The following is a 15,971-nucleotide window of genomic DNA, read 5'->3' as shown; positions in this document are numbered from 1 at the left end:
TGGCTCAGTTGGTTGGGCATTGTCCCACAAAGAGAAAGGTCTCTGGTTCAACTCCCAGTCAAGGCACATGCCAGGGTTGTAGGTCCAGTCTCTGGAGAAGGAACTAATCAGTATTTCTCTCCTTTTCTTTCTCCTTCCCTTACCCTCCCTCTAAAAAGAAATAATTAAAATCTTTAAAATACATACATACATACAAACATATCTAGAAGGATAAACATCAAACAATTCACAATGACTCCTGGAAAATTGTGAAGGAGGGGAGCTTCCACCTTTTTGTCTCTACATTCTACGTTGTTTGAAATGTTTACCACTATTATGTGTTATTTTGTAATTATTAATTACATTACTTATTTAATAATAATTAATTAAATACACTATAACCCAGGAGCCTGAGGACCCCTGTCTATGCCTTCAGCTCTTGTCCCCACTTCAGATGCAGCTTTTCTTCAAAGGCCTCCCTAGTGATTCCCACTCACCCCGAAAGGCCCCTCAACCCTAGTTCCCATCCATGAGCACTTCCCAAGGACCAGAGATAGCAACTCTTCTCTCCTTTTCACCCCCACATACTAAAATTCCAGTGGCCTGCCAGTTCACGGTGGTTCAAAAACCAGCACGTTCAATTAACGACACACACATACATTTAGATGGAGTACATCTCCATGCCAGTCATTTTATTATTCAGTTCACAGAAAGTGATGAGCGTGAAGCATCTCTGACCTCTTGCAGTAACTTGGTGTCCCTGAGGGATTATTCAGCCACCAATTGGGAAACACTGGATTAGAGCTGAAACATGACGTGAAAAGAGGAAGGGATGCTCAATAATCTGTAAAGTGTTTCCAGAAACTTCCCCCCCACCCACCATACCAGCATGTTGTCCTGTAGAGTTGCCACAGGTAGGTAAAGGCTAGAGGGCGGCTCCCTTTGTCAGGTCTCACAGGGCCTCCAGCCTGCCCTCTTCTTCCTATTTGTGGCAACATCAAACATAACACCTTCCTGTCATCTCTCTGCACACACTGGGGCCTCAGCCACAGACAGCAGCTACCCGCCTGCCCACCTCCTTCCTTCTCCGGCCAGGAGGACTTCTGCGGAGCCAGGTGAAGAGCCTCAAGCAGGAGGCCCCTCCTTTTGGGGTGTTTGTTTTGAGACCTGGGACAGGATTGGGAGGAGTTGGGGAAAAGGAAAGGAGTCTGGGTTTTGGAGGGTGCTGGGATCCCCAGGGACACTTGGGGTAAAGAGGGAATGCAGTTACTGAGGGAAAGGGGAAGGGCCTTGGGGTGTTTGCTGAGCTGAGGTGATTTGAGTGCTTTGTGACCTTCGGTGAAAGACGGCAGAGAAGCGAGGTGCTAGCTGAACAGACAGCTGAGCACTCAGGGCATCTTCCCAGCAGGCCAGTCAGCGGACCTGAAGGACTCTTGGCCCGCTCTCGTACGCTGACCGTGGTGACAGAGCTGAGCCGGGGCAGTCTGGGCGGCAGGACACTGGGGCTTCCTTAGCTGCCCAGAAAAGCTATGTGGGTGAGCTAGAATGCAATTCTCCTTGGTGGAGAGCTGCCCTTGGTGGGGCACCTGTGGTTGGTAGAGTCATCGAGAGAGTCATGTGTCCCTCCCATCACGGAGGAGAGTGGCTTCTTAATTACCTGTGGCCCCAAGGAGTCTGGAATATTCCCTCAGATCTCTGAGCGCACTTGGTAATAACCTTCATGAAGACCTTTGTCTCTCCTCTCTTCCCCTGTGAAGGGAATCAGGCCAGCTCTGCTCCTCACCTCTGAATGGCTGGTCTCCACTCGATCCTCTTCCTGTACCTACCAGGAACAGATCGTTGACTTCTAAATGTCAGCACTGAGAGAGTCCTCACACATCAGCGGGTCCAACTCTTCCATTTCGCAGATAGGGAAACTAAGGCCAGGGGGCCAGTGAATGGCTTGAGGTCACACGGTGGTTTGATGGAGAATCTGCCCTTGGAGCCATGCTATTTAGAGGACCTGCTCCAAATTTACTGCTCACCTGTGACTGATTTGTCTTCCCAGCAGGTAGTAGGGGCATGAAGGGGGAACCTGCTCCAGAACTGGGTTGTTGCCACAAGACCAAACCCCTGAGCAGAACAGGGAGCACCCTGTCCCCCAGTCTGGACTTCCAGGCTTGCAAAGGTGACCAGGTAAGGTGGAATCCCAGCCCTAACTTTGAGGTCAGTCTGCTGTGGAGGGAGGGGATGTTAGAAGGAAGTGGGGGAAAATCTGAAGGGACCTGGATTCCTACCATCCACTGGTCCTGGGCACCCCTACCCCAGCACATCATGGGGGTGGGCCCTGGAGGTGCTGGAGACCCTCTCCCGTGCCCTAGGAGCCAGACTGTCCTGTGGACCATAAGAAAGGGACAGGGCCATGCAGGAGGCTTGGTTGTTTGATCCTGGCCTTGGCCTTAGGGATCATCTTGTAGAGTTTACATTTTTTATGAGGGTTTTCTCCAAGTTCACCTTGACTCCACTCAAAACATAGTAGACGGCCTGAGACACAGTAGGATCAGGGCGGTCAGGAAGAGAAGTGGGAGGGAGAATGCTAGATAAGGGGTTCTAGGAACAGAGGAAAGGTAATTCTGGAGTAGGCATGAAAGCCCCTGGGGAAAGAAATCTTTGGATGAGAGAAAGGGAAGTGATTTGAGTGATACATATGGTGAGGGCGAGTGGTTCTTAGCTTCTCCCCTCTCTTTGGAAACCAGGGTAGAGATGGGCTCCTCCCAGGGACCCAAGAGTCACAGCCCCCAGCCCCTTGCCCCTTACCCTCCAGGTCTCTCCAGTCTGTAGGCCGATTCCAGACACAGTGGACATTCATGGCCCACCCTGTGCCAGCTGGCTGTGCCCCTCTCCACTGGTACCAGCCAGGTCTGCCCTGCTGGCCTGCTCCCAGGGCCCGGACCTCTACCTATGCACTCCGCAGCTGGCACCCCCAAGCACAGCCCCACAGGGTCTCAGAGAGGACTCTTTGAGCACAAGTAAGCCCAGGCCATGCAGCTGCACCTTGGTGGAGGCTGGGGGTGGGGGGCACTGTTAGGTTTTGGGACGGGAAGCGGAGGGGATCGAGTATCATCAGTAAGGATGGAGCCTCAGGCACAGTAAACTAGCACACCTTGGCCTGGAGCTCTGACCTAGGGATGCAGGGATCTTTCAAGCTGGTGACACCTGAGCCAGAGGAGGTAGGCGATGGCTTTCTCAGGCATGGGGGTGGGATCGGGTGCAGGTGGGTTGAGGATGGTGCTTGCGTACCTGTTTAGCTGGAGGAGTCTTTATTATGGGAAAGGAGCCCTGACTGGGACTCAGGGAGTTGGGGTGGAGTCCTGGTGCTGCCTCTTTAGCTCAAAGACCTTGAACACATCACGGAGGCCCATTTCCCCTTCCATAAAATAAGCTCTCACTGTCCCCATGTTCTATGCTGTTGCATTATAATACGCTATCTCCTTAGGCCACTGTGACCTCCTGGAGGGCAGGGACTGCACTCATTTATCACCGCTATCCACCCTGCCAGAGCACAAAGCAAAAAGTTGCTTGAGTAAATGAATGACAATCCAAGCAGACAATCTACTTTTTAATATTTTTTCTTTTTAGTATTTTACTTTATATCACTCCTGGTCAGCTCCTACCTTACTGGCTGTTGCATCTCAGTCTTCCCTGCTAAGCTCTTCTCTACCTACCTCCTAAATATTCACCTGTTCTTCCTCTCTCCCTCCCCCAACCCTCCTCTTCTCCCCCCACCCCTTCTTTCCCTCCTCGGCTCTCCTGTTCTCTTTATTTACAGTAGTGCTGTATGGCAGAACTTCCTGCAATAATGGAAATGTTCTATACCTGGCTGTCCAATACCATACCTATTGAGATTTTTCAATATGGCTGGTGTCATCAAGGAGCTGAATTTTCTGTTGGATTTATTTTCATTAATTTCAACGTAGACTTGCTGTGTCCATTTTGGACACAGCAGATCTAGTGTCGTCCCCATGTGATATCATCTGGGCCCCTGGAGCTCAAATTTATACTCCAGCTCAGACCTCTCTTTGAAACTCCAAACCAGTTCATCCAACTGCACACTTGACTGCTCCACGTAGCTATCTAACAGGCTTCTTGAATCGTTTTCTCTCCCTAAAATTGTTCGGCACTGCACAGATATTAGCTGCTTTTCTTGGCAAGTGCAATTGCAAACCAGGAAAGTTCAGGGAGGGGGAAATGCTTTGTCCCAGTCAACCAACAGGCTTGCAGGCTAGAGCTCTCTCCCAACCCGGAGTGAGGCAGGTTAGATGGGGGGCAGAACTTTTACCCCAGCCTGTGGGGCCCTGACTGGCTTCCCTTTCCTTCTCAGAGCACCAGCCACCAGGGCCACATGCTGGCTCCCCCAACGACGAGAAACTAACAGCCAAGTATCCTCTGAGCAGGGACGAGATGGGAAGCCAGGAAGAAAGAGCTGACGAGGGGGTCCCCTGCCCATCCTTCTCTCCTTACAGCAGCTCTTCCTCAACCCCCTGGCAGAATAGAAAGAACCCCAACCCCTTGGCTTTCTGCCCCTGCCCCTCGCCTACTTTCATCTCCAAAGAACTCCCATTTCACCTTCATCCCCTCTGTCCTGAGTATCCATTTCTCCTGCCCCCACCTTACCTGTTTGCCTATGGGGCCCCACCTTCTGTCCAATGTCACCCCGTCTTCATGTTGCCACAAGACACCTCCTACCCCATCAGGGCTGTGCCCAGCTTGCTGATGAGTGTCAGTGAGTCTGGGCACCACAGCTCCTGGGGTGAGATCCTGCATCCTTACCCAGGGGCCTTCCAAGCCTCTGGCCAAACCCAACTCCCCCAGGCATGGATTCCAGGCCCTGGAGCCGCCAGGACCTACTCCCAAGGGCCAGAGCGTGCTGGCAGCGTGGTTCCAGCAAAGCGGACTCCACTGGGCTCCCGGGCAGCCCTGCCTTACCCGCTGAAGAAAGAGAATGGCAAAATCCTGTATGAATGCAATGTGTGCAGCAAGAGCTTCGGGCAGCTCTCCAACCTCAAGGTATTGTCCTCCTGGGCTCTGCTGCCTCTCCTCACCATCCTTTAGTGACCCCCCCCCCACCCGCTCCCATCCTGCTTCTAGCATCAAGGACGTTAAAGCCAGAAGGAACTCCCGGACAGCATCTAGGCTGTGACCTTGGATGGCTCATTTGGTCCTTCAGTTTCACATCTGTAGAGAGAAGATGTAAGATAAGATGGCTACCAAAGTCCTCTTCACCCTAAAAGACTGTCTATGAGATCATCTAATTTAAGTAAAAATGGGGAAACTGAGATTCCTAATGGGAAGAGTTTGCCCAAGGTCACTTTGATTTAATGGTGCAATTAGGCCTTGATCTCAGTCTCTCAGCATCTACTGCAAAGCGCTTTCCTGAACAACTATCCCTTCTGGATTCACAGTTAAGCCTTCTCAGGTTTATTTGTCTGATATTGAGTGGGGAACGTGTAGCTTTTAGTGAGTCCAGACGGCACAACTGATGTCTTTTTAAAGTGGGATGCCACAAATCAGCGCTGGTGCTCCTGATGTCCAGCAGGGGGTGACCATGGGTACAACTCTGTGTATCAGCAAAGGGGCAGCTATGCAGAAATTGGCACTGCTGAAGTTGAGGAAAGGTTAAGATTTTGGGGGAAGATCCTTTCTTGATCCTCTAGGACATGAGTTGTTAAACTTTACTGAGCCTCAAGCTATCAAGAGAGCTAGTAAACATGCAGATTCTTAGGCCCCAGCCCTAGAGATTCTAATTCAGCTGGTCATGGTGGAGCCTAAGAATCTGTAGTTTTAACATAGATGTTGCTGGTCTGTGGACCACACTTTGAGAGGAGTTGCTCAGGACATATGTTACTCTCACCTGGCCTTCTGACCACTGCCATCCCCGCTCCCTCAGAGCAACAGAAAGAGAAGGTATCCTGAGGAATGGGAGAGAGACCCTAAGGAGGGTGACAGAGGGGCAAGGGGGTTGAGAGGCCTTCAGGTCGAAACAAGGTCCTGTGGAGGTGTGGGTAGAGATTCAGAGAGGGTCCCAGGCCCTGCTGGGGGACCCCGGGCAGTCAGCAGCCTTTCTCCCACACCTGGCTCAGGTCCATCTGCGTGTGCACAGTGGGGAGCGCCCGTTCCAGTGTGCCCTGTGCCAGAAGAGCTTCACCCAGTTCGCCCACCTGCAGAAGCACCACCTGGTGCATACTGGGGAGCGGCCCCACAAGTGCCCGGTGAGACCCTGCTCCCCGTCCCCTGCACTCCTGCAGGAAGGAGTTCCAGGTCCCTTGGTGGGGTGGGGGGTGGCACCTGAGGCTCCATTCCCAATCCTCCTGAGCAAGTAGAGAGGACAGGAGGTGAAGGTGGGGGAGGAGAAGGATGCAGAAGACAGTGAAAATGACCCCTCTTAGCCTGGAAGGGACAGGATGTCCAAATCCTGGGATTTGGAGGGCGGAATAGAGTTGCAAGTCTGTAGGAGGAGGATAATAAAATTGGTGGTGGGGGGGGTGGTCCTGGGGAGTGGGTACCCATTACCTTCTTCCCAGCATTGCTGGAGGACACTGTCTATAACATCAGCTCAGTGTTGCTCCTTTCCTCTTTGAGCCTCACCACATCCCTTGGGAGCTTGGAAGGGCAGGAACTCTTGCCTTGTTTTACAGAGGCAGAAATGAAAGCAGCTTTGTGGTTATGAGTCTGGGCTATGTGGGTTCAAATCCTTGCTCTGCCTTAAACTTGCTGTGTGATCTTTGACTAGTGGCTTCACTCCTCTGAGCCTCTGCTTTCTCACTGGAATATAGGAGTTGTACTAGCACTTAGTCATGCTTCTCCAGGGTCCTGGGGAAAACTACATGAGCCAATTCCTGGCATGTGGCTGTTCCCAGTAACTGTTAATTACGCCCACTGAAGCTGCAGCTCCACTCATAAAGTTTCCATGTGATTACCTCGTTCAGCCCATTATACTGATGAGGTTAACTATCAGTAGCCACATGTAACCTATAAGGAGAGCAAGGCTCAGAGAGGGGAAGTCACCTATACAAGGTCATGCAGGGTGTAAAAGAACGAGGATACTAACCCAGGTCTGCCTGGCTCCAATGTGCCAGACACTGTGGGTCCAGGGTGGAATCCTGGTTGGGGAAGGGGGCTTCCAAGCCTGAATTACAGGAAGGGGGTGGGGAAGGGAGAGCAGAGATCCTGAGCCAGCTGTGTGGGCAGAACTGATGCCAATGCCCATTCCCATCAGATATGCCACAAGTGCTTCAGCAGCTCCAGCAACCTCAAGACCCACCTGCGCCTGCACTCGGGTGCCCGGCCGTTTCAGTGCAGTGTCTGCCCCAGTCGCTTCTCCCAGCACATTCACCTGAAGCTGCACCGTCGGCTGCACGATCCACTGCCCTGTAGCCTAGCTCACACCCACCTGCCTCTGGCATCTCTCACCTGCCTTGCCCGGTGGCACCAGGGGGCACTAGATCTTGTGACAGTGCCATCACAGGGGCAGAGGGGCTGGGATTCAGACAAGATCAAGGTGCCCTCAGCATCTCAGGGAAAGGAAGGGCAGTCAGCCTAAGTCGTGGTGTCTGGACTGCCCTGGGGAGGGCTCGGGGCAGAGCAATTAAAGGATTTTCTCTACAACCTGTTGAGGCCTCCTGAGCTTCAACAGTGGAGGGGGAAGCCACTGTGTATTTGCCAGACTTCACATCTCACCTTGGAGCAAGTCAAGAGACAGGCAGGAAGAGCCTGTGCTACCACACCTGGGATGGATGCCTGCAGCCATTCTGCCTCTGGCTCGGGTTTGGGTTCTGCTCCCTCTTGGGACCAGACCCTTCATCTCAGCTCACAGATGGACTGGATGGTCCTGCCTCCCAGGACTCTGCAAGGCGCAGGCTGTGCTGCCAAGTAGGAGACACATTGCCCTCTGACCTGTCCAGATGTCTGTCTGCTGCTTCCCACCACCTTCTTGTCTTAGTTCTTAGGAGGCCATAGTGCCCCTTTAACTGGTTACTCCCTGCCATGCATGGCCTGTACATGTCAGGGTTGAGGCTCCTGTGTGAGCAGAGGGGCAGGAGCACAGGAGGATGTCAGTGTCCATCATGATCCAGAAGCACGATGTCCTGTGTGCCAGGACCAGTCACCACAGAGGGCAAAAGGCTAAGGAGGTGCTGGGCTCAGGGAGGGGGTAGAGGCCCTGCAAAGACTTACAGGCAGGGAAGGACTAGCAAAGATTGCCCGCGGAACTAGGACCCTCCTGACGGCCTTTCTTGCGTCCCAGAGGATCCCCTCAATTGTGCAAGGTGTTCCCTAACCGCGCTGGAGAGTTACAGAGGCAGCATCAGGTGGGAAAGAGCACTGCCCGGGAGGCAGAAGGCCCAGTTTTTATTACCATAAACAGTAGCTATTATTAAATAATAATAGCTGGACAGCTAGTATGCGGCGCCATTCCCACCCATGTGGGTTTCACAGCCGTTTCCGGTGCAGCCAACCCCGTGCAGGTCTCCAGGACCGAGAACTCTCATAAGGAGCGCACCGTGGCCGGGCAATGGCAGGGTGGGCTTCAGTACCAACCGGTAATCAAAGTCCGGGTTCCAAGCCCACCCAGTCACCCCTCTGGCCCCAAGCCAGATGCCAGCGTCGGGGCTAGGTCCTCCCAGTCGACCAGACATCGCTCATTCCCGCGCACGGCCCCGCCCTTGTGTTATAGCCCCTCCTTCGTGGTGGTGGTGGTGGTGGTGGGGAGACCCTTCGCTCAGCCCGCCTCCCGGCTTCAGCGCATCCCAGTCCTTTTTTCCGGTCCACCTAGTTTAGACCCGGCTTAGGCTTAGGCGATACCTGTATCAGTTGGCCCCGCCCGAAGGAGACCTCAGGTAGCGAGGGCAAGGCCTCCGGGAGAGGAGGCTCAAGCGCAGCCACCCAGGGGCTGCGGTGGCCCCTGCAGAGCGCACCCGCTGCCCCCAGGTATAGGCCAGGTCAGGATCGGTGCCCCGCCTGCACACGGGCGGGGCAGCTGTTTGTTCAGCGGGATGGGCCTTCTCAGTAGGCGGTTCTCCGCAAATGAGCGGATCCGGGTGGGCCCGGCAGGCAGGCCCGAGCGGTCAGGTGCCCCATGCCCCAAGCCCGGGACTTGCTCTAGCCATGGCCGAGCGGCACGAGAGCTGGGGGGTCCGCCTGGCCCGCCGCCTGGCTGGGTTAGGGATCCGCAGGGAGCGCAGGGGGAAGCAGACCCCAGAGGAAGCCAGAGCCCGGGATAGGTGAGGGGATGGAGGGAGGGCCTTGTGGGGTGCCACTGGGGCCCAGGGTGAGTGAGTGTGTGTGTGTGTGTGTGTGTGTGTGTGTGTGTGTCTTAGAGTGTAGTGGATATTCAAATAAACGTCTGTGAGTGTCTCGGAGCATACAAATGTGTCGATTTTGAATATGTGAATGTGAAAATGGTCTTTATAAAGTTCTTGTACTCTTTGAAAACTTTAAAACAACTTCTGCGATTTCCTAAGCCAGGCTAGTGGCCTGCAGACCATGATTTCTTCTCCCGGGGAGACAGTTTTAAAGGCAAATGCAGTAGCTCCTTCCACCCCTGTGGACTTTGATTCTCACATCGCAGGACAGCTTCCCTCTGGTCTTCCTGTCCTTTCGTCAGGAGTGTGACAAGTTCCCGAATTGTCTCAGGCTGCACTGCATTTGCCCTTAGATCCCACAGAGGTTTGTCCTGTCATCCCAGATCGCAGTAACAATCAACTTTTATTTGCCACTTGCTTAGTGCCTTACTTGAATGATCTCATTTAATCCTTCCAGCAGCTCTGTGAGACAGGTGTTCCGTGTGATTCAGACATGGAAATGGAGGTTCAGAGACGTGAAGTTGCCCGGCCAACATCACCACTGGGGAGTGGTGGAGCTGGATACCAGCTTCAGCAGTCTGATTCCAGAGCTTGCATCCGGAGCCCTGGGCCGCTCTGCTGCCTGATAGAGAGACCACAGGACTGCGAGCCAGAGCACTGTCCTAATCCTAACCCTCGGTGCCCCTGGCCGTGTGGCCTTGAACAAATTGCTTTATCTCTCCGAGCCCATTCACTGGCCGCTGATGTTTGAGGGGAAGGAAAAAGGCTTTGTGGGTGGCTGGGTCAGATGGCTGGGAGGGGCAACAGGGAAGAGGACCCCAGTAGCTCCTGGGCCCTGTATTCAAAAACACGGTGAGTATTTGTGTGTCTATGCAGTTATTCAGCCATTTGTCCTGATCTTATTGTGACACACAAGTCTTCAGCTCACCCTGGGAGCCATGGGGGTTTGGTGGGGGCAGAGTGAGGGGAAGGGTTTATACTGCTCTCTCACCCCAGAGAGAGGGGAGGGAAGGGCCTAGCCACCCTATGCTGGGAAGCCCGGGTGGCCTGGGGGGGTGCCCACACCCTGCCAGTGCCTTGCCCTCCCCTGCTGGAAGACACACCCTCTCCCTTTACCCTGTTTGGCAGGAACCTGCCCTATAGGCCCAGGTGGCACTGCCTCTCCCTTTCCCCACTTGAGAGGAGGTGGGGTTGGGGTGCAGGTGATTCAGAGGTGTGGAGGGAAGGGGAGGGACTGTGTAGGCTTCTGCACTGGCATGATGACACATCCCGTGTCTGCACTTGGACTCAGTTCTCACCAGCCTGAGCACAGAGGCACAGGCCTCTGATTCCTGCTGATTTCCCGGGCTGAAGGTCAGCAGCACAGGGGAGGTAGCCAAGGCACATCCTCATCTTGCCCCCCATTAGTGTGGCAATATCCAGCCAGCCTTTGAAGCAGGATGGTCCCCGTGTCTTAATTCCAAGGCGCATTAGTTGTGTGACTCTAGGCAAACTACTTCACTTCTCTGAGCTTCAATTTCCTTAACTAAAAAATGGGGCACCAATATCCACCTTTTAGGCTTATTGTGAGGCTTAAAGAAGATCATGCAGGTGCAATGCCTAGTGCTAAGCCTGGCACAGCAACTGGTGAGCTTTTGAATTATTGGGGCTCTGTACTTTTTCTGTGTTCTGGCGCTGATACAGGCCTAGTCTCACTGTTCTCCCAAGCCCATCCTGTCTCTTTCTCTGTCCCTGAGAACAGAATGGACAGTTAGGGGAGGGAGCAGAAAGGAGGCTGCTGCAGACTCCCCACCTTCTCCAAGTTTCAGGAGCTCATCTGTCCTGTGGGCTCTGAGAGAAGTTGGGGGAGGACCACTGGGTCCAGTCTTTGGGTGGGAGGGGAGGGGACTACCTCACTCCCTTCCCCTTGTGCTTCCTTTCCAGGCCCTGGGGTGGCCAGAGCTGCCCCGACCTGGCCCAAGGCCAGAGCAGCACCAACAATGTCAGCCTCAAGGTAGGAGAGAATGCAAAGGGGAGGCAAGGAATGGGCAGGAGCTCTGGGAGGGGCAGACCCTGAGAACCCTGACTCATGATTCAGACAACTGGAGTTCTCTAGCCCTCCCTCTGCCACTGGGTGACCCTGGGCAGATCACTCCTCATCACCCCTCATCTCTGAGAACCTCCGTTTCTCCTTCTGCAAAATGGAGACAATAATGCCTCTCAGAGCAGCTGTGAGAAATGAGGTAATGGATGTAGGACATCCGGTTTGGGTTTAGATGCTCAGGAAATATGAGCTTCCTAATGCCTGGCCCCTGGGGAGGCACGTAGGGTCTGTACCTGTTCCCAGGACCTCCTTCTCCACACTTCCTGCTTTACCTTGGCCTCCCCCAACCTTTGGTCCCTTTTCCTCACTTCCTGGCATGGACCCCTGGGGGTGATGCTGGGCCAGGGGTCCATCTCTCCTGGACACTTCATCTTCTGGCCACAGTTTTCCCATCTGAGCCATGGGCTGGGCAGTACTGAGTGTCCTCCCCTTAGAGTTGGGGAGGCCTCCCCTCAAGCAGCTGTGTGTCTCTCTGTGGTCCTGAGTGCCATTCATAATTATTAGTGCTTAACTGAGTACTTGTTATTTGCTGGTGCTCTGCATGGATTATCTCATGAAATCTTTATAGCACTCCCTGAAAGCAGATACTATTATTATCATGCCAATTTTATACATGGAGAATCTAAGATGCGAGAGGTATCGCAGCTAGGAAGTAGCAAAGCTAGGATTCAAGCCCAGGTCGCCACCTCCCGGCCCATATGAACCACTCTCCCCGCCTGGCTCTTGAGGTGTTCAGTCCCTGCTGAAGGAGAGGCTGCATCTATTCACAGATGAGTAAATTGAGGCATTTGGAATCAAGGGTCCCTGCTAAAAGGAATTTTTGACCTCACACTTGGCTGCTCTGTTGCCAAGAGCATAAACCCGTTCTCGAAAACTGGTGGTTTTGTGGGAGGGAGGGCAGTGTCCGTATGGGTCTGGTGTCCTGGGCCCTACCGCCTCAGCCCCACAGCCAGACTGGGCCCTGGTGGCAGACAACAGACACAGGTTGGCTTGTCCCAATTTCAGGGAAGCCCTCTTCCCTGACTCCCTCACGTCCCAGGTCCATCACCCTGCCCAGGTGTGCCTGTGCCTGGAAATCTCAAGTGGGAGGGTACTGGGGAGGTGGCTGCAGGCTCTCTGGAAACCTGGAGTGGGCAGAGGCCATGGGCACTTGTGGCAGACATGCTCACGGAGCCCCTCATCCCCTGCGCAGCTGATTCCGAAGGAGCAGAGACCTGTGGATCTCGGGAAAGCAGCAGCTGGCCTGAGAGTTGGGCCCTCACTTGTGACAATACTCCTGTCGGTGTCCTCTCTGGGCTTCCCTTTTCTCATATGTAAAATGGGAGGGGGTGAGTTAAATGCTCAGGGGCTTTCCCAGAGCCCTGCCCCTTCATCCAGCTCATGGTCCTGGCAGCATCTCCTCAGGGAAGCTCTGCTTCTCCTGTGCCAAGGAGGGCAGTCAAGGGTGATTAGGGGTGCCTGGAGGGCAGGGGGAAGATGCTGTCACCAGGCCCTGCCTCTGTTTTCCCTCAGACCCAAGCCAAGAGCCGCTCAGAGTGGGACCTTCAGGATGGGAGCCGTGGTCCCTGGCTTTGGAAGCGAAGACACAGCTCAGGGGGGCCTGCTCAGCCCCTGGGGCGCCTACAGAGGCCAGCTGTGGGCAGCGCCTCTGACATGGCCAACTATGCCTCCATGGGCCTGGAGAGCCCAGCGCTGGCAGCAGACTCTGCTGGTGCCAGGTGCCCCTCATGCCCGGTGCCAGCTCCTGGATATTTGGAAGAGGGAACCCCAGACTGCCCTTGCTCACAACCCCCATACATGGCCCCAGAGGTCCCTCTGAATCCTGAGCCACCTGGTAATGTGAAAGACATGCTGCCCCGCCCAGCATCCCTCCTCAAGGCAGAGGGGACAAAGGGCAAGCCTGCCACCCCAGAGCCAGCGCTGCCAGAAACAGCCCAGATCCAGCCTGAGTGTCCTTCTGCCAGGAGGACCCGCTACCACATCACTGTCATCCTGCAGGGGCGTGGGCAGACTGCTGGGGAAGAGGGTGAGGAGCCCAAACCGGCCCAACAAGCTCTCCACCCCTTCTGCCCTGAGGAATTCAGGGGCTGGCAAAATCCTCCCCAGGGGCTCCGCCCCATCACGGGGTGCCCAACTGACCCACCCCAGGAGTCCCGGTTAAGAGCTTCACGGCATCAGGAAAGCTCAGCCCAGCAGCAGGAGCTCCAGGCCCCCTGGATACCTGGGTCCCCACACAGACGGTGAGTACAGGTTGGTCCCCACGTCGGGTGGTGGTGGGAGGAGAAACTGGCCCTTTCTGGGGATCTATGCCTCGTCTCTAGACTTTCTCAACTCCAGGCCCATTCATTCAGCTCCCTGGGCATGAACTGACTCTGCCTTCTCCCCCCAACTTGCCTTCCTCTCCCTCCCCTCACCCACACCCACGTTCCTGGTCCTGGAACCCACTGCTGTTCCCCTCCCCTGTCCACCTGAGGAGAGAGAGAGGATGGGGGAGGGGTCACCTCCTCAGCAACACCACCACTCTCTGCTTCTGTCCAGGAGACCACAGACCCCACCTGGGAATAGTCAAGCTGCTGGGTGTCCTGGGGCAAGTTGCTTAACCAATCTGGTCCTGGAGCTGTCAAACAGATTTGGTAACAGGAGATGAGGTGGTTACAGGATTATGCTTTGAACTCCAGAGAGTTGTGCTGCCAAAATAGCAGAGATGCTTATTAATAACACCTCAGGTGCAGCAATAATTACCCACCTGGCTCTGTGTCGGTGACCAAAGAGGAGCAGACACTGAGATTCCCAATCTTTCTTGATTTTTAGTTGTATTGAAATAACTCTCCCAACTCTGCTGAGTGGGCTCAGAGATGAAAGGGTGGGTTCTCTAAGACTCATCTGGAAAGGGGTGAACATGGCATCTCTCTAGGACCACCAGGAAGGGGCACTGGGCCTCAAATAGGGCTCTGAAAAGTTTCTAATGATGATGGTTGTAGCTGGGTCATTTATGGTTTTCTAAACATAATCCTATTTTACCCTCACAACAGCCCCGTGGAGTAGGACGAATCCTGCTCCACACCCCAGGCCCCAGTTATAGTAGAGAAACTAAGGCTCAGAGAGGTTACACCCCTTACCCAAAGTCAACCAGAAAGTGAAGGGACCAGAGTTTGAACATGGGTGCCTGGGCTCTAACCACTTCTCTCTTCTGCCTCTTATAGAGGCTCTAGGCACACAGTGGAGGGTTGAGTGTGGTTGTCCTGCAAACTCCAGGGTTTTCTCTGACCCTGTGGAGGTGGGTTTGGTGGCACTGTGCTAGCAGAAGCAGCATCAGGGTGCCCAGGCTGCTGGGCAAGAGTCAGGGTGCCTGGTCCTGTGGCAGGGAAGAGGGGGATGCGGGACCTCGGCTGGCTTGGAGATCTGCTCTGGTGCTGCAGCTGGAAGAGAAGGGCTGCAGACAGGGAAGGTGGTGGAGGAAGCAGGCCTGGGCAGAGGGCAGAAGAAGTAGCAGGTCTGTCTGGGGGGACTGGGTCTGTATCTGCCACTCCCTGCCTATTTTGGGCCCAGGTAAATGACAGACTCTGGTGGGAGGCTTGGGCTCACTTAGAGAGGAGGAAGGGGACCTCCAGGGACAGCATCCTTCTATGTCCCCAGGGTTCCCAGGCCAGCATTGGTAAATAATGGGGGGCGGAGGTGTGTGACACAGTTGGGTCCGCAAGTGGGAATGTGGACGCATTCAAGGGGGTGTGTCCGTGTTCGAGTACGGGTGAATTTCAAGAAGAGGAGGGCTTGGGGCTATGAATTGACTAAGTGCATGTATCATGAATGTGTGTTTGTGTCATTGGATCTGTGTGTTTCTGTGTGTCTGTGACTTGTGTGTTGCTGTGTCTCTGTAGCTCTGTGTGTTGGTGGGTCTGACTGTGTAAGTCAGCATAATGGCCTGTGTGTGTTTTCGTGCATGTGCTAATCTGTGGGTTTATGCTGGTGTCTGTCTGTGTGTCAGTGCATGCCAGTGTGACATAGCATGCGTTTGTGGGCATGTGGACCTGTAGACTGGTTTGGCTTAGTCTGGGTGACTCACAGGTAAGCGCGGAGAATCCAGGACTTGTTGGGTTAGAAAGGCTCTTTCCCACACTCCCCCCGCCCCTTCCTCAGCCTCTCCCTTCCACACACCTTGTTTGGAGGTTACAGGTTACCCTGCCAACAAATCCACTTCTGATATGGGGCCCTGGCAGGGCTCTGGGAATGGGGACTTTTCCTGGCCTATGAAAGGCATCCTGTGTCATCAGGGAATATCTTCAGAGCAAGGACAAAGAGGGGGAGCTATTGATAGCCGGGTTCCAGGATAGTCTGAAGAACATTCTAGCAGTCATGACTGTCCAGGGATCAGTCAGGTCAACTGTCAAATGATGACCTCTCTGTCCCTAGAGGTATGCAAGCAGAGGCCAATGACAGAATGCTTGAGGAATGAATGACTGTCAGGGGTGTTGTCCAGGAGTGGGGTTGGGCTGAGAGAGGCATTGCATTCTGACAATGGCTAATTTGATTATCAATGGCTTCCTCTGAAGCTGCTTTCCTGTCGCTTTGCC

The 15,971-nt window shown here is 54.2% G+C and overlaps 2 protein-coding genes across 4 annotated transcripts in view; both read left to right on the top strand.

The window, feature by feature from the left end:
• The first annotated feature begins 981 nt into the window (after positions 1–981).
• On the top strand, positions 982–7,623 carry ZNF683 (zinc finger protein 683). 2 transcript variants are annotated; one of them, XM_045858967.1, is made up of 6 exons: positions 982–1,094; positions 2,030–2,154; positions 2,783–2,987; positions 4,340–5,025; positions 6,099–6,227; positions 7,235–7,623. In XM_045858967.1, exons 2-6 carry the CDS (start codon positions 2,041–2,043, stop codon positions 7,556–7,558), a joined length of 1,458 nt encoding a protein of 485 aa, XP_045714923.1. In that variant the 5' UTR covers positions 982–1,094; positions 2,030–2,040; the 3' UTR covers positions 7,559–7,623. The 2 variants fall into 2 exon arrangements, with proteins under 2 accessions (XP_045714923.1, XP_045714922.1); XM_045858966.1 differs by having other exon boundaries at positions 998–1,094; positions 2,027–2,154.
• The window catches only part of CRYBG2 (crystallin beta-gamma domain containing 2), a 30,131-nt gene continuing 21,746 nt past the window's right edge, over positions 7,587–15,971 (top strand). Inside the window, exons 1-3 of one of the 2 annotated variants that reach the window (XR_006787963.1) lie at positions 7,587–9,236; positions 11,241–11,310; positions 12,913–13,640. Coding sequence is in view for 1 of the 2 variants with exons in the window: in XM_045858965.1 (XP_045714921.1) it covers positions 9,040–9,236; positions 11,241–11,310; positions 12,913–13,640 (995 nt within the window). In the remaining variant the exon portion in view is untranslated. The remainder of the gene's footprint in view (positions 9,237–11,240; positions 11,311–12,912; positions 13,641–15,971) is intronic. The other variant, XM_045858965.1, reaches the window with a different exon arrangement.

The sequence above is a fragment of the Phyllostomus hastatus genome, unplaced genomic scaffold (genome assembly GCF_019186645.2).
Source record: "Phyllostomus hastatus isolate PE091 unplaced genomic scaffold, TTU_PhHast_1.1 phas_scaffold_182, whole genome shotgun sequence".
Lineage (NCBI taxonomy): Eukaryota > Metazoa > Chordata > Mammalia > Chiroptera > Phyllostomidae > Phyllostomus > Phyllostomus hastatus.
This window is presented reverse-complemented; position numbering and strand designations above follow the sequence as displayed.

Excerpts from the sequence above, each read along its gene's own strand:
- ZNF683 (XM_045858967.1), top strand. The coding sequence starts at position 2,041 with ATGAAGGGGGAACCTGCTCCAGAACTGGGTTGTTGCCACAAGACCAAA. Across the intron at positions 5,026-6,098 it reads GGCAGCTCTCCAACCTCAAG|GTCCATCTGCGTGTGCACAG; the intron begins GTATTGTCCTCC and ends CACCTGGCTCAG. Across the intron at positions 6,228-7,234 it reads AGCGGCCCCACAAGTGCCCG|ATATGCCACAAGTGCTTCAG; the intron begins GTGAGACCCTGC and ends CATTCCCATCAG.